Genomic DNA, 22,300 nt, shown 5'->3' with positions numbered 1-22,300 from the left:
TTCTAAAGGCACAGCGACTCTGCAAACGCTGTGGCCAGGCGTGGAGAGCTGCAACACTTGAAGGCTGGAAACTCTATCATGACCCCAATGTTAATGGAGGTATTTTAATAGATTTTATTCTGAGAGTTGGGATATATTTAACTCTAAATAGCAATTTTGTGAAGTATAGCTTTTGTTTTTAGAAATTGTTGAAGTAAGATTTCATTTTAAACTGTAAATTTTATTTCTTTTACTGTTTTATAGGAACAGAATTAGAACCTGTTGAAGGGAATCCATATAGATGCATTTGGAAAATAAGTTGTTGGAGAATGGCAGAAGATGTAAGATAAAATAAAATATTTACTGATATTGATTTTTACTTTTAATACACTGAAGGGCTGCTGAAAATGCTGTGGATATTTGAGTAGTTAAGAACTAAAGTTCCTGTTTTTCAGAACTTTCAATCAGACTGAAGAATAGGGTAGGCTTTACTAATCAGAGTTATTCAGACACTGAGTACCAAGAATTAAGCACTGGAATAAGGCAAAAATACAAAAAAAAAAAAAAAGGAGTAGCAAATGAAGTCACAGAATAAGCACTGGGCTGGGTTCCCAAGAGAGAACTGAATCGATCTTTTAAAAATTTGAGTTGTTGGTCATGAAAAACAGAGGAGGGAATTCTAGATAGGATACCTAGATTGGGAAAACTCAAGGGAAGGTAGGTCTATCAGGTTGGAGCAGAAGGCTCATGAAAGGAAATATTGTCAGTTCTGTTGTGACATGACCTATGCATTCCTAGCAGTCATTGCAGCAGGACAAATGGTGCAGAAAATCCAGAGCTTTGAGGGAAAATGGAGTTAAGAGCACAACACTCAAAAACCATCAGTAATACTTAAAAAGATAAAAACTTAATAAAAACCACACAGTTTCACTCTGTTACATAAACAGGAAATACATAAGTAACTGCAATAAATATGGCAGTTTACCTTAAAAAAGAACTGGAGTTTGCTTGTGATACTGGATATCAGAGGGTTGCAGCTTATGAGTTACTGAGAAGTGATAGAAAGAGGCTATCTGAAGTCAAACAAAATTGTAACAATTGATGCAAAAGGATTTAGTTTAACATACACCTGGAGAGCCCAGGGGGCTGGTAGATGTTTGAGGAGTCTCAGTTTTGTGTATTTCTAAGTGGCTTGGTTCAGTTAGGTGTTGTTTCCTGTATTTGACCAGTGTTTCTTGTGGATAAAATTGTGCATAAAGAAATGGGAAGTTTGTATTATGTTCAAATTGTTCCTTGATAAATCAGTTGCATTGGAACAAATTCACATTTTCAAAACAAGCACTGTAGCAGAACTGACTGTAATGGGAAGATGATAAAAAACATTAAGAGCAGGCAGTGGTGGTTCTCAGACGTTGCTCCAAGGAATGGGCACTTTGTGCCATAGAGAGTAGTGAACCCTCAAAACCTCGAGGGCCCGTGACAGCAGTGCTCTAAGATTAGCATGGCAGTGGGAAATAGGCTTAAAATCGAATGAACTAAAGACCGAGAAACCAGTTAGAAGCCATCAGAATTATTCAGACACAATTACGGCCTGTCCTCCGTTAACATGGCGAGTAGAAAAGAAAGGAACGAGAAATGATCAGGACCAGAAATTGGAAATAGAAGGCAGAGGAAGACTCAACTATGTAGTGAGAGTCTCTGAAGTCTCTTGTTTGGATGAGAAAACAGGAAATCTCATTAATAGAATCCAAAAGTAAAATGGGATAATTTGGTGAAAATAATTGATTCTGCTTAGGAATTTAATGCAAACTGGCACATGACAGGCTCCAAGGGCCTTGTTTTGATGCTGTTCTTAGATTAGTATCGGGTAGTGTTAGGTATTTAGAAATTTTATAGGAGGAAACATCTATGTGGATTCTATCTGGAATAAAATTTGACTATAAAATAATCAAAGCATCCATTAGAGTTGAATCTGCTTTCACTCTGTATTTGAAATTTAGCTGTTTGACTTTTCTGGAAGATTTCAGTATTGACTACATCAAACTAAGGGATCCTTCCTTCTTAGTCCCCCAGTAGATCTTTTACTAAAGTTTAGAGACTGTTCAGGAACAAATAAGTTCAGTTGAGAAGATATTGCAGAATTCCAGATTATGAAAAAAATTGACATACTGAGATAAAACAGTAGTTCAATTTTATTTATATTCATTGTGTTTCAGGAACTTTTTAATAGATATGAGAGAGCAATTTATGCAGCTCTAAGTGGGAATCTCAAGCAGGTATGCAATATATTTTAATAATTCTTTTTTCCTATGGAATGGAATCAACTGCATGAAATATTCTAATACAGTAATCATTTAAGCTTAAGCTAGTTTCTAAGAATAGCAATGATAGGATAATTATGAAATAGAGTGGTAACTTGAGCTACTTAATTTGATGTATCCCATATACCAAATGATGTTTTAATCCGTGCAGACTTCAGTTTCTCAGAATTGTAAATATAATTACAACACACATTTATTTATAACTTTTGTTACCATAGCTTTATCCAGAAATGTACCACTAAGGCACAGTATGGCTGTTAGAATTGTCTAACATACGTATGCTTCTCACAACTCCCTCTATCCCCTACATTTTATAGTTATTTTGAGGGATGTTATCTTAATTAGTTGAAACACCATCTTATATCAGCATGGAAAATTGATGCTATGAGAGTCCAAACTTCTTAGAAGATGTGGCTTGAGGGATTTCCCTGATGGTCTGGTGGTTAAGATTCTGCGCTTCCACTATAGCAGCTACTGGTTCCATCCCACTGTTTCCATGTGGGAACTAAGATCCCACATGCTGCCCACTGGGCCCCTCCACCAAAAGAAGTTGTGGTTTGGGGAGGAATTGGAGACACAGGGTTATTTGGTATGATAGTTTATAATCCACATGTTTTATGTTATTATAGTGATTTTATAGTTCATATCAAGAGGTTCAACTGCTTTTCCTTTTTTTTTTGTTGCCTATGTCTGCATGTTTCTGTTTTGAAACGGGGTAAAGCTGCTTCCTGTCTGTGATACTTGGGAGGACACAGTGTGGGCCTACTTTAGGGTGATGGTGGACAGTCTGGTTGAACAGGAGATCAGGACATCAGTAATGACTCTGGATGAAACTGAAGAACTCCCTAGAGAGTATTTGGAAGCAAAGTGAGTCTATTGGTTAGTTTTTCATCATGAGGATTTGTAGCATGCTCTGAAGTTTTATTCTATAGTCTTTGTTCATTTTATATATTAATGTTACTTTATCCATTTTCTTGATTTTTGTTTCAAAAGTTGGACCTTAGAAAAGGTTTTTGAAGAACTTCAAGCTACTGATAAAAAGGTAAATATTAATATTTTAGGATAATTGGAATCAGAAACTAAATGTTACATTGTTGTGTACTATAGCTGAAAGGCACAAAAGTGTGTGGAATCTTGTTATATCCTCTCTTCCTTTCCTCACCACTTACTCAAGTAAGAGATATGCTTTAAAAGGAAGAAACTTAATTGCATATTTAAATGATACATCATTTCTGTTTATTTGGTTTAGAATTTATTTCATTGAAATACATGGCATGCATGTATGCTGGTTGATTGATTTCTTCTTGAAAAATTAAAATTGGAATGGAAAAATGAACAAAACTTTATATGCCTAGATCTCAAAATAATCTAGTATTTTTTAAAGTAATATTCTTAAAACTTTTAAAAAATGACCTTAGTATATACTTGTAACAAAATAATCTAAAAATGTATTATATAAGAAAGACCTTTATAAAATTTCCTCCCAGCCTCTTTATGATTATTCTCATTCACTGGGATGATAAAATATGGATATGTATCCTTCATATCCTTCTCCATACTCTTACAAATATATGTAGATATTCCAATATAGGATTTTGTTTTTTTGAGTTTGTTTTTCGTGTCATTCTACCTATAATAGTTTATGGCTCCCTCCTTGGCACGCCCCCTGCCCTGTTTAATGAGACTGTCTTTGAGTTAATGGATATAAATTTAATAACCTAGCTTATTATTTTTAATAGGTATATAATATTCTATAGAATGATATGTCCTTTTTTAATCATTCCCCTTTTGGTAATCATTTGGGTTACTTGTAGCATTGTAATGAATGTTCTTGTTAGTGTTATTTTAATTCCCTGGTTGTAGCAATTAATTCATATTCCTACAAATAATTTATTAATATGACCATTTCCCTGCCTTCTCACTAGTCCCACATGTCATAGTTTGTTTTTGCCAACCCATCAGATGAGGTAGGAAGTAGAAACTCACACTTCTTCTCATATTTCCCTGTCTGTTCATAAGGCTGAGCAAGTTTTCCTGTGTTCATTGACCATTTTTGAATTTCCTATTTAGAGCTTTCACTTATTTTTCTGTTGAATTTTATCTTTTCCTTTTTATTGTATAAGATCTCTTTGTATAGTGGGAAAAAAAGTTAATACTTTCTCTATCAAATTTTTCTTTTTTTTAAATCAGTCTGTTTTGGAGATTCTAGCAAATGAAAATAAAACAAATGAAAGTCATTTTATTTTCCAGCACATGAAAGTCACGGAATAGATACAAATCTAGAAAGAGGGGAACATTTACATATGATAAAAGTATAAATCTAGAAAATTGTGACTCAATAAGTTACTATAATTAAGAGAATTTTTAAAGTATCTAAATTCAAGATAAAGTTATGAAAAAATTATAGCCTTTTTGTACTTGTTACAGCTAGTAAGAAAAGGATTTCAGTTCAGTTCAGTCGCTCAGTCGTGTCCAACTCTTTGCGACCCCATGAACCGCAGCATGCCAGGCGTCCCTGTCCATCACCAACTGCCGGAGTCCACCCAAACCCATGTCCATTGAGTCGGTGATGCCATCCAACCATCTCATCCTCTGTCATCCCCTTCTCCTCCTGCCCTCAATCTTTCCCAGCATCAGGGTCTTTTCAAATGAGTCAGCTCTTTGCATCATGTGGCCAGAGTATTAGAGTTTCAACTTCAACATCAGTCCTTCAATGAATACCTGGGACTGATCTCCTTTAGGATGGACTGGTTGGATCTCCTTGCAGTCCAAGGGACTCTCAAGAGTCTTCAACACCACAGTTCAAAAGCATCAATTCTTCGGCGCTCAGCTTTCTTTATAGTCCAACTCTCACATCCATACATGACTACTAGAAAAACCACGTGCTTCACCCAGTCCAGCATTTCTCATGATGTACTCTGCATATAAATTAAATAAGTAGGGTGACAATATACAGCCTTGATATACTCCTTTTCCTTACTGCTTGGAAGGAAAGTTATGACCAACCTAGACAGCATATTAAAAAGTAGAGGGTGGTGTCATCTGCATATCTGAGGTTATTGATATTTCTCCCTGCAATCTTGATTCCAGCCTGTGCTTCCTCCAGCTCAGCGTTTCTCATGATGTACTCTGCATATAGTTAAATATCCCCCCAAAGTCTCATTTAAATTACTGACCAAAACTGTAAGTTGCCTAGGAATAAATAACCAAGGGTTTGAGTACTTCCATAAAAAAATCTATAGAATCTTATTGAAAGGCACAAATAAATAGATTTAGCACATTCCTGGATGAGATGATTTGTTGTTAATATCAGTCATTCCAAAGTTAATGTTGAAAGCTATTGCTCTGGGATACTATTTCTGAACAGGAAATTTCCAAGTAAAAGAGAAGTGAGAATAGAAATAAGATTAAGAAAAGAACAGTAGTTATGTTGTTCCTCAATAATGAAATCATATAAAGATTTAATAAAACAGAATGGAATTGGCACAGGAATAAATAGATCATCAGAACACAAAAGTCCGTATTAGATTCAGGTATACATGAGAACTTAATAAAGGACAGATGACCTTTCTTTCAAAGAAAGAGGGGTGGTTTATTTACATACATGGTGTGGACATAATTGATTTTCCATCTGAAATAAAACAAAGCTAGATCTCTGCCTCATGACATGCATTACAGTCAGCTCCAGGTGGAGTACATATTTGTAAAAATGGAAGACTGCTGGAAGAAAATTTAAACAAATGAAAATTAAAGCCCTCCTACAAAGGCGAGTCTATGGTTTCCTATCTTTTGGACACATAAGAATTGGAGGCAAGGAAATGTGGATTTGGAGAAATCTGGTACCAGCTTCCTTGCTGCAGGCTCAACATCAACTATCCCACATAGAAAAAAAAATTGACCAAAAATATAGGAATTATTTTCTTTAGAAAAAAAATCTAACAGCAGGTTACTTGTAAATTTGTTCTGCTCTGTGCCTAATCACTATTTTGATGGATTTTATTACTTAGTGCCATTTGCAGATGAATGCTTTCAAAAACCCAAAGAATGCTTTCAAAAACCACTGTTTATGTTGAAGGAAGTCTTATAGCTTATTTTGCTTTGGTCACCTGTGCCCTTCTTTTCTGGTTTACCATGGACTGTCAAGGAAAACAGTAAAATATATTAAAGATAAAAGTTTCATAACATTCACAGAGATTAAATGTTTTATCACAGTTCTCTGTTTCAAAAATAATGTTCAGCCTTGAGTCCCAATGGCAGTATCTTTCTCATACTTGATTTAGGTTTCCTAATACCCTTCATTTCCAGCCTTTTCTTTGTATGCATGCGTGTCGTGTCTGACTCTGCGTCCCCGTGGACTGTAGCCTGCCAGGCTCCTCTGTCCCTGGGATTTCTCCAGGCAAGAGTACTGGAGTGGGTTGTCATGCCCTGCTCCAGGGGATCCTCCCGACCTAGGGATCGAACCCCTGTCTCCTGCGGCTCCTGCATTGCAGGGTGATTGTTTTACTGCTGAGCCACTGGGGAAGCCCTTTGTTTGTATATGTTCCTTCAACACTTCATGTTTTTAGCTTACCAATGAGTATATACTATAGAATGACCATAATAAATTTACAGAAAATATAAAACATTTTTCAGAGAGTTCTAGAAGAGAATCAAGAACATTATCATGTAGTTCAAAAATTCCTTATCCTGGGAGACATTGATGGTAAGATATATTTTATTTTACTTTGCTTGAGTTCTTTGGTTTTTTTAAGTAATTTTGTAAAAAGTTATCAAAACAGTGCATATAACTTACCACATCTTATCATCTCTATAAATATCAACCTGACTGCAACTATATAATTTTTAGAAAATAAAGTTTGAATTTAATCCAGAGGCTGTTTTATGTGGTAATTCATAACAATAAGACAGTGAATTGATAGAGTGCTATATGAATATAATAAATGTCCTTGGATAGTGTTTATATCTCTTTTTTGATTTGTATCCATCTAAATCTTTGCTTTAATGACTTGTAGGTTTGATGGATGAATTTAGCAAATGGCTTTCTAAAAGCAGGAATAGTCTACCTGGACACCTCCTCCGCTTCATGACTCACCTCATTTTGTTTTTCCGCACTCTGGGACTACAGACCAAAGTAAATAAAAATGAGCTGTATACTCTTCTCTGCAAGGCTGACGCTTTATACACCTGTTGTCAGGAAAACATGCTACTTTCTGGTTTTTGTTTTCTAGAAATGGTGACCATAGTCTCACATTGTCACTCAGTGATAACTCACTGCAGATGACTCATTAATATTCTAATCTGTGACTGCAGAATGCTGATGGCTACCTAGTTTGGAGACAGTTTATAACTTCAGTCCTCATCAGTACCCAACTCTGAATCAACCAGCTAAGCCAGCTGAACCAGACTTAAGTTTTCTGTGGGATTTTAAACCTTTGTTTTCTTTTTCTTCTGTCCTAAATGATTGGTAACATTTTGGGCAGAGTATGCATAGAAGGCAGAATGACATAGTAGTTGAAAGCTGGGGTTTTGGATTAATAATCTTGGATTCACATTCTTACTCAGAAGCTTCTAGTGGTGTAAATCTGGGTAAATAAGACCTCTTTAAGTCTTACTTTCTTCCTCTGAAATGTGAACAATAATAGTAATTACCCACAAAGAGTTAGGGTAAGTTAATACAAGAAATTTGTTAAGCAGTTACCCCGGCATGTAGTTATTGCTCAGTGGTAAATACTAAAATCATTATGGCAGGATTTTATTAGATATATTTGGTGGTGCACATAAACAGCTGTATTTATAATTTAATTATATTTTTTTTCCTATGAAGGAAGAAATTTCCATTGACGTTTTAAAGACATATATACAGGTAAACTCTGGTAAAACAGGTAAAATCAAATCCACAGTTTGATTCTTTTTTTTCCTTTGACCATTTTAATGAAAACATAAGTCAGAATGATAGTATTTTAATATCTAGTGGCAGGAAGGTCATCAAAGAACATACCTTTTAATTATCATAAATACTTTCTTCTGGAATTTAAAATTAATCCTGTTTAGCTGTACAACTCTGTATGCATCTCTCCTAAATATGTTTAAAATTTTGAATTGAGTAGTGCTGCTGTTCCTAGAACTTGCTTTATTATTGACATATTAACATTTTGATCCTTTTCTATTTTTCAGCTTTTAATAAATGAGAAACATACAAATCTCATAGCATTTTATACCTGTCATTTGCCTCAAGACCTTGCTGTTGCCCAGTATGCATTATTTTTGGAAGGTGTTACAGAGTTTGAACAGCGCCACCATTGCCTGGAGCTGGCCAAAGAGGCAGGTAAAAATGAAAGGCTTCATCTGTTGGGCTCTGTAGGCAGGTTATCGTTTTGTCTTAGTAACATATATCCTTCTAGTTTGTTTCTCTTGAGAGGAAAAGAAGGAATGAAGTTTTCAATGAAATTCTGTTTTGGAATGAAATAACTCATACTGTAACTTGTGTAAAATATCTTATAATTGTGGCATTTTCTTTTATAATTTCTTTCATATTTTAAATCCCAGATTTACTAAATCATTGTGATTATTTAAAGAATATTAGTGTGAATGATTAGTTCTTGTTTTTGTCCCTTCAAAAAATTCTTTAGATTTGGATATTGCAGCTATAACAAAAACTGTAGTTGAGAATATTCGAAAGAAAGATGCTGGTGAATTCAGTCATCATGACCTGTCCCCAGCGCTGGACACGGGCACTACTGAGGTAACAGGAGGGCGAAGAGGTGTGCTGCGCAACTCTGAATAATCCCTCATGTTATGCTTTTCAAATGTCTACTTTGAAATACTCTGGCTTCTTTCCTTTTTTAAGACTTTTTCTTTGTCAGCCAAGTTACGAAAATTGGCAGCAAACTTTAGGTCTTGTGTAAGGAATTGCTTAGTAGTAGTGTTATGTTAAAGGAAGCTTCTTTAATAGTAAAAACCTGAGCATTGGATTTTTACTCATCGGATTATTCTAGATACTTGATCAGTTAACTAATTTTTATGTAGTTTACTTATTCCTTATTTTCAGAAAAGAATAGAAAGTTTTATCTAGGAAAGAAAAAGTTGTAGAATAGCACTTAAAGGAATCAGATAATTAAATTGGTGGCACATCAGATATATAATTCCAGACTGACAGTCCAGTAAGTTTTTTCTGTAATTTAATAGAGAGCTATTAAATGTGAAAATAAACCAAGGAAAGCTATTTTCTCTCATAATTTGTATAACCTGAAGGAAAATGTTCATTAGTAGTACAGATGTAAGCCAATTCTATTAATGTGCAGAATATCTTAGGAAAAAAGCACAAATGACATTTCTTTTTTTCCAATTAAATGAATAGGAAGACCGATTAAAAATTGACGTAATTGACTGGCTGGTATTCGACCCAGCACAGAGAGCAGAAGCACTAAAGCAAGGCAATGCGATAATGAGGAAATTCTTGGGTATGCTCCATTTTATATTCTTTTTTCCAAGTTTTTTTTTCTGTTCTTAAGCTTTGTTGTTCTTCAAACCCTTCCAGTAGGGTAAGGTACAAAATACCCACTCTTATGGCTGATATTGTGAAACAAAACATATTTAATAGTGACTTTTTATGTCCCACTCAATTTTATATATAATCTCAAGGTTTTGAAAAACGGAATTTTTTTTTAAGATGTAGTATGTAAAAGTAGCTGCGGGATTTCCTGGTGGTCCAGTGTTTAAGACTCCATGTTCCATTGCAATGGATTTGGGTTCAGTCCCTGCTTGGGGAAGTAAGATCTGTCATGCTATGCAGTGCAGCCAAAAATTGAAATAAATAAATAATGAAAACAAAAGTAGCTACATTTAATTAATCCTTTATGTGACTGTCACTGAAATAAGGAAATGCCCAGCCATTAGGTAGAAAGATCACCCAAACCTTTAACAGAAGTACCTTGGGACCTGAAATGGTTACAGATCGCTATGAAAGTTGCAGACTAATAATTTGACTCTTTTAGAAACCACTACACAGAAATCCATATATATTGAAAAACTGTATATCTTTTCCACAGCCTCAAAAAAGCACGAAGCTGCAAAAGAAGTATTTGTGAAAATTCCTCAGGATTCAATAGCAGAAATCTATAACCAGTGGGAGGAGCAAGGAATGGACAGCCCACTTCCTGCTGAAGACGATAATGCTATCCGAGAACATTTGTGCATCAGAGCTTACTTGGTGAGATTGTAGAGAAAACCATGAAGTGCCCTTCTTTATGATGACTTTCCTGATTCACTCTCAAACCTTAAACTACTTTTTTGAAAAGTGGTGATTGACTTACTATCTTACCTCCCTTGTGACTGTGCGATTCACTGTCCCTAAGAACTTGGAAGTCCTGACCTTGTTTTCATGTGCATGAGCCTCTAATCATTGTTAACCAACACACAGTGTGTTTTCTTAAGATTCTTTGAATTCTTAACTCAACTTTAGCATTTCTGCTTTTGGCAACAACTGAAAAAAAAAAAGCAAGATAATCTGTATTATGACTAAAATAACAGCATACTCATGCAAAATTCATTCAACAAATAATGAAGTGATTAGGTTTTAGGACTAAGTCTGAATTTCTTTCCTTCCCTCTGGAAGCTAATAGGCTCGTCAAGGACACAGATAAGCATGTGAATATCACAAACATATTCGTAATTTTTTTGTATAAAAAAGAAGTATTGAACAATTTTATTTCTTACTACTGCAAAATTACTTCTAAGAACCAAATTTTTAAAAATTTTGTTGAACATATGTGAAAAGTTTTCATTTTTTGTATTTTTCTATTTTAATTTATATTTTAGGAAGCCCATGAAACCTTTAATGAGTGGTTTAAGCATATGAATTCAGCTCCACAAAAACCTACCTTGACAACTCAAGCAACTTTTACTGAGAAAGTGGCCCATGAACATAAAGAAAAGAAATATGAAGTAAGTTAAATGTAGATGAGACATGTCTCATTGCATCTCAAAAATACAAGTCATATATTTAAGGAGATCATTTCTTCAACCGTTATATTCCAATTATAAGAGTTGGTCTTCCTTATTACTGTTCTGCCTTTAAAGAAAGAAATCTATTTAGTTACCTTTTTGTAGATAATTAACCAAACATGAAACGTACCTTCGGGTGACAATAGTGTTCATTTACATGGTAAACATTTTAGTGTTTTATTGAACTGCAGTCTGTTGATATTTAGTTTATATTTGGCTTACTGAATGTCAGTTCTTTAGAATGATGTTCCATATATGTACATCTCTGTACTTTGCAAATATATTATAGTCTATTATATATCTGCCTTATATCTGTTTTCCAGATGGATTATGGTATTTGGAAAGGGCATTTGGATGCCTTAACTGCTGACGTGAAGGAAAAAATGTACAATGTCTTGTTGTTTGTTGATGGAGGGTGGATGGTGGATGTTAGAGAGGTAAGCTCTGAGCATTGTTTATAGCTAAAAGCAAAATCAAACAAGCTACATCTTTTTTTTTTAAGTTCTTTCTCTGAATAGGAGCAGTTATAGATCTTGTATAACCTTTGTACTATATTGTAACTGAACATCCCATAATTTAAGTCTAACCTGAAATACTAGTTAGGGAATACATGAATGTCTGACTCCTGGGTAAACTGTTTCTCCATATTTAATATGTTCACTCAGTATAGTAAAATCTAATTTTTTTAAATTCTGGACCAAAAATCAATTATTCATGTATTCAACTCAGTCTATCGAGGTGAAGATAAGTCTAGTAGAGTGAATAAGACATACATAAAGCGGTGGCTCTCACCTCTCAACTGTATTTAAATGACCTGGAGAACTTTTAAAAAACACTGGGTTGATTGCACTAGTGGCTACCAGTGGGGAGAGGGAAGGAGGACAACATAGGGGTTGTGGGGAGGTGGGGGTACAAACCACTGGGTGTAAAGTAGGCAAGGAGGACATATTGTACAACATGGGGAGTAAAGTCAGTATTTTATAATAGCTAAATGGATTGTAACCTTTAAACATTGTATTAAAACAAAATAACCTTTTAGAGTTCTAAAAAGACATGACAGTTAAATACAACATGTGATTCTAAACTGTATCCTGTGTTGGAGAAAAAAAGATGCTATTGAAGGACAGTGTTGAGTCAGTGATATTAAGGTATTATATCATTGTTAAATTTTCTGAAGTCGTTAACTGCACTGTGACTATATTAGAAAAAAATTCTCCTTATTAGGAAATAAACTCTGAAGCATTTAGAGGTAATAGAACATGATTATGCAACTTGCCCTCAAAGGGTTTTAAAAAAAAATGTGTTTATAGATGCACACACAGAAGCAAATCATAAAGTAGACAGGGTAAAGATTGAGCAAAGCAGGGTAAAGGGTATTAAGATATTCTTTGTACTATTGTTGTAATTTAGTTTGTTTGAAATGATTTTCAATTTAAAAATATTTTTAGATACCAAAAAGAAATACTGGGTTTCACCTCCACAGATTCTGGTTTAATTGGTCTGAAGTAGGGCTGGGCTTTAAAAAAAAAAAAATTTAAATTACCTGGGAAGTGTGAATGTGTAGCCTGGGTTGAGAATCAGTTACAGAAGTACTAAATGCCCCCAAAAAAGCACATATGAAGTATTTTGTGACTTCAGGAAAAGAAAAAACCTGCTTCTACCCAGAAGAGATCTGGATGGAATGCTTAAAAGGTACAGCATTTGACTGAACCTCGAACGAGGGGTAAATTTGGATGAGTAGAAGTGGGGGGAAGGAAGAATGCTGCAAGTAATAATGTTGTGAGGGAGAGGTATTGAGGCTCGCTCCTGGGGAGTGACAGAAACAGTGCATTTAGCTCAGTTCCAAGAATTATAAATGCTGGATTCTTGGATAACGTTATTTTGAATAGAAAAATCCTGAGTGTTTTTGGTATCTTTCCTTCTGCATCCCCTGAATCCTAATATAGTCAGTTCTTTCTTATTGTTTGTTTTGTTTTTTGCTACTACATTTTTGTCACTTTATTGGCTTCCATTTTCTGACCAGAAGCAAAACATTAAGGACAGTTTGCTATTTAAATACTAAAAAATACTAAAGCTTCCCAGGTAATTTAAATACTAAAGCTTCTTAGGTAATTTAATTTAAAAAAAAAAAAAGCCCAGCCCTACTTCAGACCAGTTAAACCAGAACCTGTGGAGGTGAAGCCCAGTCCTGCTTTCTTAGTTTACCACTACTGGTTGCTACTCCTCCTGATACAGTAATAATCTTAAAAGTCTCCACATCTTACATACAAATTCATAATAGAACCCTGCTAACTTCATAACTTTGAACCTTTTTGTGTATGTGTGGGTTCCTTTTATTATTATTATTGAATTAATTCATTAATTGATTCTTGAATGCTCTGGGTCTTCATAGTTGCACGGGCTTTTCTCTAGTTTCGGCGAGCAGGGACCACTTCCTAGTTGTCCGTCAGCTTCTCATTGCAGTGGCTTCTCTACTGGGGAGCACAGGTTCTGGGTGTATGGGCTCCGTGGTTGCGGAGCACAGACTCAGCTGCTCCGTGGCATGTGGGACCTTCCTGGACCAGGGACCGAAACCCTTGTTTCCTGCCCTGGCAGGCAGACTCCTCACCATTGAGCTGCCAGGGAAGTACTGTAGTTGTGAATCTTTAGCAGGTTCCTTAATGGTAAACTTTTCTCTCCTGATTTATGTTGGTGCTCATGAAGATAACTGTCAGTTTTGCAAAATGCTATTGTGTATTTAAGGTTTGAAAAGACTCAATGCCTTATTTATACTTATGTATTTGTTATTCTAAGTATTAATTAATCTTAGATAGTGAAAGTCACAGAAACTTTGGAATATTTTTAAAATGGAGTTGGAATGGAAAATTATGAATGATACAATTTTGCTTACAAACATTTTAAAATCAACATTCTGTGTCAATCACTTCTTCAAATCTAATCCAAACAAGAAGCGATTTCTTAAACTAATTATAAAGGATGATATTTTGACTTGAGTTTTGCTTAATACTCTTACATATTCAGCGAAGCAGAAAATTATTCAGGGCTCCTGTTAGCACTTACATAACTTGTATAAGAATTAGGAAATGGTACCCATTCTCTTATACAGATAGATTCCATGTCAAGTGCACATGACCTGTAGAATGGAGCACGGATTAGATTTCAGCAGCCACTCATTTACTGTCCAGCACCATTGGGCAAGGCACAGCTGTTCAACACAGCCCTGACCTGATATCTGGCTCTTATATCTGCACCTCACTTTTGACATAACTGCAGGATGGTCCCATCCATGTTGGAAGCCGGTGGCACACAGGCAGGGATGGCAGAGCGCGTGGAGCAGGCAGGCCACCTCTATCTACTCTTCACCTCTGCCGTGGCCACATTCTGCTGGAAGCGCCAGCTGTCTTTGCCTTGCTTCCACTCTTCTGCATGCAGTCCCTTCATATAGATCAGCTAGTAATTCTTTTAAAATCAGAGAGATAGCACTCTCCTCCTCTGATCCTTGTGATGGCTTCTCATTACACTTTGAATAAAAACCAAAGTTCTTTTCTTAACCAACAGAGTCACATACACTGGTCCTGACTGCCTCCCCAGTCTTTGTATCCTACTCTTCTCCCCTCATTTGTTCTAACTTTCTGGCGTCCTTGATGTTCTGCCTACAGTGCTCTTTCCCTGAGGTATCTGCATGGGTGACTTCCTTACTTCCTTAGCAGGGTACTCCGGTGTTCTCTCTCTTCAGGGACCCTGCTGCAGCCCCACCCCCCATCCTCAATAGGGTACATACATACATATATATACATATCAACACATCCCAGTTAATGATTTTTTTCTCACATATAAGGCACTGTACATCCCTGATAGAATCTTTTTGTTTTATATATTTACAGGATTTTTCAAAGCTTTTTTTCATTCAGATGAGAAAAGTATCATAGGTGGTAGCAGAGCAGTTTGTTCTGTTTTCCTCGTGGCAGACTGCTGGGCCCGTCAGGCATGATTCTGGATGCTTGATGGCAACCAGTCTGCTGGTGTGACAGTCCCCTGCGGTCAGCAGAGGAGCTCACACCCTAATACTCGGCAGCAGCAGGATTTAGGAGAGGCAGGTGCCAGAATCCATCCTGTGAGACCAGGTTATCAAAAGCCAGCTGCTACTTTGAGTTGGTAAGAGATGTAGGACCCGCAGGTACTCTGCCTCTTCAGCACAGGGGAAAAGAGTATATTGGAGCACAAACGGAATGGCCCAGAAAGAAGTGGGCCTCTCATTCTTACTAGGCTCCAAGTAGGAATCACCAATATGAATTATGAGTGAGGCCTTGAGGTGTTTTAAATCTACCTCTGAAGGGAATGAGTGCTTATTTGAGAAAATAAATGAAGATGCTTTCCCTTTTAAAGCTAAAAAAACACAAAGCTTGCATTTCTTAATATTTGCTTCCATGTATCTGTATCTCAGAACAAAAGATTGATAGTAATTTTTCCTATGCATAGAAACCTGACGTATGTCAAAGTTAGTACAATTATTCTTTGCTATAATTTCCAGATTACATTCTGTTGCTTCACACTTCTACTTATATCTACCTTTGAAAAATGTTTTAACAATTTAATCTCTCATGTGAACACATTTTTAATGATGAATATAATTGTCATAAGGAAAAAATTTTAATTAATTAGATATCTTATTAGGCTTTTCAAAGGAGCAGTTGTTATTTTTGTTTGTCCCATTTTCTTTTACACTATTATGCAGGACTTCCCTGGTAGCTCAGCTGGTAAAGAATCCTCCTGCAATGCAGGCTGACCCCAGTTCGATTCCTGGGTTGGGAAGACCCCCCTGGAGAAGCGATAGGCTACCCACTCCAGTATTCTTGGGCTTTCCTGGTGGCTCAGACGGTGGAGAATCCGCCTGCAGTGTGAGAGACCTGGTTCAATCCATGGGTTGGAAAGATCCCCTGGAGGAGGGCATGGCAACCCACTCCAGTATTCTTGCCTGGAGAATCCCCATGGACAGAGGAGCTTGGTGGGCTACAGTCTGTGGGGTCACAAAGAGTCAGACATTACTGAGCGACTAAGCATAGCATACAACATATGATGCATGTTATTTTTTGTGTTTTGCCTAGCTTGCAGGATCTCAGTTCCTCAAGCAGGGACTGAACCCAGACCATGGCAGTGAAAGCCCAGAATCCTAATCCCTGACGAGGCCACCAGGAAACTCCTTTGTTTTGTTTTACACTTAGTCCTATGGATTTCCTTTCAAGTTTTAAGATTATTTCAGAAATTTTGGGTACCTTTTTATTATTTGAATTATTTTACTTTCCAACTTTGTTATAAGAAAATATAGTGAACCTAAGAGGTCTATTCTTTTTTCTGTACTCTTGAGTGTCTACAGAACTTTTTAGAAAGATCCCTGTGTCCTTACAAAGAAATGCTCATTGTTTTTTGTACAGTAAGTTTTCTCATATATGTTAGTTCTGTCCCATTCACTGTATTATTCAGATCTTTGCCTCCTTTTAATTTTTATATTTTTAAAAAATTATACAAAAGCATCATAAATTCATTCTAAGTATTAAAAAAAGTATTTGCAGTGAAGCTGTCCTCCCACGCACCTCTCCCCTCATCCTGACCCTTCTTCCCAGCAGGAACCACAGGGTGTGAAATGCCCTTGCAGGATGCCCGACATCTGCCTGTTTCCTTCCATGTATGTCCAGGGGAATAGTTATTATTTTATCTTCTGAGTTTTGCTCTAGTCTTAACATTTTTCCTTTTATGCAGATGTCTATTTAAGACATAGTAAATACAGTTTCAGAAGCATTTTGTTTTCCTTATCAGACTTGTGACTCCTCTGAAGTGTATTTTGTTTATCTTTATGTTTTTTTGCCAAAAAATCATGTCTACTTGATACTGTGATTGAAACCTTACCTTGGGAATATCTTCGTGGTCCAGTGTTTAGGACCCCAAGCTTCCACTGCAGGGAGCACAGGTTTGATCCCTGGTCAGGAAGCTAATATCCCACAAGTCGAGTGGCACGACCGAAAAAAAAATAGAAACCTCGCCTTGTTTTATTTTTAATGGGTCTAATAAGCTTTACAGAAACTCTTTAGCTTCTACCTGTTGCATTTTGGTTTGTGTGTAGGATGCTGAGGAAGACCATGAAAGAACGCATCAGATGGTTCTACTGAGAAAGCTTTGTCTGCCGATGTTGTGTTTTCTGCTTCACACCATATTGCACAGTACCGGTCAGTATCAGGAATGCCTGCAGTTAGCAGATATGGTGTCCTCTGAGCGCCACAAACTGTATCTGGTAAGTTCTAGAGCGTTTGCACTTTTAAATTTTAATGACTTGATGTCCTTTGTAGTAATATTTGGGGCGTCCCAGGTAGCATTAGTGGTAAAGATCCCGCCTGCCAATGCAGGTGACATAAGGGACTCGGGTTTGATCCCTGAGTCAGGAAGATCCCCTGGACAAGGACATGGCAACCCACTCCAGTATTCTTGCCTGAGAATCCCCATGGACAGAGGGGCCTGGCGGGCTACAGTGTATAGAGTTGCAAAGAGTTGGAGAAGACTGAAGTGACTTAGCATGCACGCACATAGTAATATTTAATTTTGTGAGATGCATATAGTCTTTAAATGTTCTTAGATTTTCTTCAAGTAATGATCCAGTTTTAATGTTTGTGCTTTTTTATACAGAATATGTTTACATATCTAAGCAGTTAGAAGTTTATAGACTGGCCCAGAGAAGTAGCTTTGAGCTATGCTAATATACTGACCTCTGGCTACATAAATCATAAAGAGGAATTTCTTCTTGCATTAAGCTAATCAGGTTGATTAGGTAACTATAAATTTACACTCTTCTTTGTTCTCATTCTTAACATTTCCTCTTTTTTAAAAACAGGTGTTTTCTAAGGAAGAATTAAGGAAATTGCTACAGAAGTTAAGGGAATCCTCTCTAATGCTCCTCGACCAGGGCCTTGATCCATTAGGATATGAAATTCAGTCATAATTCATTCAGTCTTTGTAATCTAGATAATTTCCATGATAAATGGAGTTTTTTTGTAAAATATATGTATTTATAATTACTGGGTTTTTTTCTTTTCCATTACCATGGGGAAAATGTAAAATTTAGGCTTTGAATTTTGTACTTTTAAGAATATTATGGTGAGACTTTGAAAATTTAATGTATTATATCATTTCCCTGGGTTTATTAATAAAACTATATAAAAACTAAAATTTTTGTTCATATGAATTCCAGGAATGCCCCTCTATGATGTAATAAGAAGTTAAATTTTCTATTCTTCTTTTTCCCTCTGATCATAAGTACTCTGAAATCTTAAAATTATAAAAATAGAAAGTCCTGATACATTTTTAAGCCAGATATGTAATTCCTCATCATAAAATTTAGTGGTTTTTAAATATTAGAATTAATTAGATGAACAAAGCAAGAATGTTTTCTAAAATGATATTATGTTGTTATCTTACTTTGAAGCCACTTCTAGTTGATTAATTCTCATTCAGTAAACCTTATCTCATAAGTTGCAGCATGTAAAGACTTAGCATCGTATCTGGCACACGGCAAACACTGAATACATTGGGGACTATAAAGTAAGATCTTATCTAGCCCTTCTAGTAGGGGAAATAAAATAAATATGTCTTTTAAATGCCATTAAAAAATACAAGTAATCTGAGTAGGAAGGAACTATTTCCAGCTAAGAGATTTCTGGGGAAGTAATATTTGAGCTGGAGTCTGGGTAATGCATTGAATTTGCAAAGACAGATCAAGAAAGGGAAGGCACTACAAGTTTAAGAAATCAGTATGAGCAAGGCCTGCAAATGATGAGTGCATGTTTGTGAATCAGCATTTGTGCCAAATTGACTAGCATGTAGGACTCATAAATAGGAGATAACCAAAAGGGAGAATGTGGTTCTAAGAGGAAGTGACATGTAGATTAGCAGCTCCCAAAGCTGGTTGTTCATCTGACTCATCTGGTGAGTTTCTTATATGTATTTACAGATGCTGCCCCAAGAGCCTTGGATGGGAGTCATAGAATTTGTATTTGGCGTAAATATAATACACCATAAGTCATCTAAGTTCAGGACATTCTGGCTTAAATCAGAGATGGGTATTGATCCTTCTGTATCCAAGGCAAACTGGCAGTAGTTGACTATGAAACTGGCCTGGCATCACTTGGGAAGAGGTGTAGAGGTTTCAGACTCTGCCTCAAGTTTTGATTTTTGCTAGTTCAAGTGTTCCAAAGATGAATTGTTTACCTAACAAAACCTCTTTAATTCTTATACCTAATATGCATCCATTTAAAAAATGAGGTAGAGCAGTATGAACCGACGTGAAAGTGTAAATCTAACAAAATGTGTACAGGATTTTATTCAGAAAACTACAAAATGCTAATGAAACCAAAGGAGCAAAATAAGTGGGGAGAGATAGCATGTTTATTAATTGGAGATTCAACATAGTAAAAATTTTAATTCTCTCCATGTTGGTGTACAGGTTTAACACAATTCCTATGAAATGCTAGCATAAGACAGAGTATGTAAATTGGTACGGTGAAATTAATGCTAATTTTCTTAGGTGTGATACTGGTATTGTCGCTGAGTAGGAGAGTGTTCTGGGTAGGAAACATACTGAAATATTTAGAAATGAAAGGTCATGAAGTCTGTACTTTACTGTAAAATGGTTTAGCTTTAAAATAAAAGTCTACATAGATGAAGCAAATATGAAAAAATGTTAACCAGTGAATCTATGGACCAGTGAATCTATGGGAAGGGCATAGGATTTAAATTTTTTCAAATAAAAAATTGGGGTGGAGTTTAGTAAATTATGAGGAAAACAACTGAATATCTGTATGGAAAATAGTCAGCCTTGACCCTTAGTTGATACTGTACACAAAAATTAGATTATAAACCTGAATAAAAACACTAGAACTGTAAAACTTTTAAGAAAAATAGAGACTATCTTTGTAACCTAGAGGTTAGGTAAAGATTTACTATACAACAGACAGAAAACAGTTACCTTAAGGAAAAAGATTGATTACTTAGACTTCATCAAAACATAAAATTTATGCTCAGATATGCAGATGACACCACTTTAATGGCAGAAAGTGAAGAGGAACTAAAGCTCCTCTTGATGAATGTGAAAGAGGAAAGTGAAAAACTGGCTTAAAACTCAGCATTCAGAAAACGAAGATCTGGCATCTGATCCCGACATGGCAAATAGATGAGGAAAAAGTGGAAACGGTGACAGATTTCATTTTCTTTGGCTCCAAAACCACTGCGGATGGTGACTGCAGCCATGAAATTAAAAGACGCTTGCTCCTTGGAAGAAAAACTATGACAAACCTAGACAGTGTATTAAAAAGCAGAGACATCACTTTGCCAACAAAGATCCATATAGTCAAAGCTGAGGTTTTTCCAGTAGTTATGTTTGGATATGAGAGTTGGGCCATAAAGAAAACTGCTGAAGAATTGATGCCTTTAAACTGTGGTGTTGGAATAGACTCTTGAGAGTCCCTTGGACAGCAAGAAGATCCAACCAGTCAGTCCTAAAGGGCATCAGCCCTGAATATTCATTGGAAGGACTGATGCTGAAGCTGAAACTCCCAATACTTTGGCACCTGAGGCAAAGAGCCGACTCACTGGAAAAAAGTCTTGATGCTGGGAAAGATTGAGGGCAAGAGAAGGGGGCGACAGAGGGTGAGATATTTGGGTGGCATCACTGACTCAATGGACATGAGTTAGAGTAAATTCTGGGAGATAGTGAAGGAGAGGGAGGCCTGGCATTCTGCAGTCCATGGGGTCACAAAGAGTTGGACATGACTTAGTGGCTGAACAACAAACAACAATGCTCTTTAAAGATACCATTAAGACAATAAGGCACAGAGTGGGAGAAAATATTTGCCAAAGAATAACTGGCCAACAAAAACCTTGTTTCCAGCATATATAAAGAACTTGCAATTTACGGCAATTTTCTGTTGGTCTCAGTAGTTAGGACTCTGCGCTTCCATTTCAGGGGTCTTGGGTTAGATCTCTGGTGGGGGAACTAAGATCTTACACACCTTGCAGCGAGGTCAAAAAATAAAAAATATAAAAAGGAACTCTTACAACTTAATACAAAGACAAAAAAAAAGTAAATACTAGAACAGATGATTCTTAAAGGAGGACAAATACCTAACCAGTGTACCCATGCTCAGATCAATGGTGAACACAGATTAAAACCATGAAATGTCACTACACATCCATCAGAATGGCTAAAATCAAAAAGACTAACAACCAAATGTGTGAGAAGATGTGGAGTAACTGACTTGGACACAGTAAAATGGGTAGTCTTTGGGGGAACATTTTAACTATTATAATCACTCTTTAACCTAGAAATTTCATGCCTACATATTTGCATGAGAGAAATGAAAATAAATTCCACAAAAAGACCTGTACAAAATATTCATAGCAGCATTATTTATAATAGCCTCAGATTGGAAAGCCAAATGCCTATCAATAGGAGAATGGTAAACAAAGGAGTACTACTCAGCAACGTGAAAAGGAAAGAACTGATCTATTCAGCAAGACCTAGCCACAAATAGTAAATACTATATGATAATTTACATGAAGTTCTAAAACAGTCAAAACTAATCTAAGGTGAAGAAAAATTAAAACAGTGATTTCTTCTTTGGTGTGGGGTGGGGATTTTCTAGGGAATTTGTGTGGTGATGGAAATGTTCTATACCTTGAGAGGGGCGTGGATTACAAAGTGAATCCAAGTGTCAAAAACTGTATAAGATTTGTGTATTTGAATGAATGTAAATTGGCTGTTTAAAAATTAAATGTGGGAGTGGGTATACAAGAAACAAAAATGGCAGTTGGTGAAGCCAGGAGATGGGTACAGGAAGGTTCACCATACTATTTTAATTTTGCATATGTTTGGAATTTTTCATAATGTAAAGGGGGGGAAATGGGCTGGAAGCCATAGAAATTTGGGTTTGAATCTTACTCTCATCTATTCTAGC

General features: G+C 36.2%; 1 protein-coding gene and 1 non-coding gene across 3 annotated transcripts in view; both read left to right on the top strand.

The window, feature by feature from the left end:
* Positions 1-18,518, top strand: part of NUP107 (nucleoporin 107) — a 51,580-nt gene extending 33,062 nt beyond the window's left edge. For both annotated transcript variants that reach the window (XM_061130475.1, XM_061130482.1), the window contains 16 exons: positions 9-99; positions 244-320; positions 2,196-2,255; positions 3,022-3,167; positions 3,294-3,342; positions 6,933-7,002; positions 7,313-7,431; positions 8,125-8,163; positions 8,475-8,625; positions 8,930-9,042; positions 9,658-9,760; positions 10,349-10,509; positions 11,118-11,243; positions 11,627-11,740; positions 17,422-17,589; positions 18,184-18,518. In XM_061130475.1, coding sequence (XP_060986458.1) covers positions 9-99; positions 244-320; positions 2,196-2,255; positions 3,022-3,167; positions 3,294-3,342; positions 6,933-7,002; positions 7,313-7,431; positions 8,125-8,163; positions 8,475-8,625; positions 8,930-9,042; positions 9,658-9,760; positions 10,349-10,509; positions 11,118-11,243; positions 11,627-11,740; positions 17,422-17,589; positions 18,184-18,291 — 1,695 coding nt within the window. In that variant the 3' untranslated portion in view covers positions 18,292-18,518. The remainder of the gene's footprint in view (positions 1-8; positions 100-243; positions 321-2,195; positions 2,256-3,021; positions 3,168-3,293; positions 3,343-6,932; positions 7,003-7,312; positions 7,432-8,124; positions 8,164-8,474; positions 8,626-8,929; positions 9,043-9,657; positions 9,761-10,348; positions 10,510-11,117; positions 11,244-11,626; positions 11,741-17,421; positions 17,590-18,183) is intronic.
* On the top strand, positions 6,054-6,185 carry LOC133049395 (small nucleolar RNA SNORA38). Its single transcript, XR_009691307.1, has one exon. It is a non-coding gene; the product is annotated as a small nucleolar RNA SNORA38 (small nucleolar RNA).
* Positions 18,519-22,300: the final 3,782 nt, after the last annotated feature.

This window comes from Dama dama, chromosome 3, assembly GCF_033118175.1.
Source record: "Dama dama isolate Ldn47 chromosome 3, ASM3311817v1, whole genome shotgun sequence".
Taxonomy (NCBI): Eukaryota; Metazoa; Chordata; class Mammalia; order Artiodactyla; family Cervidae; genus Dama; species Dama dama.
Note: the sequence above shows the minus strand (reverse complement) of the source record. Positions and strands in the feature narration are given on the sequence as shown.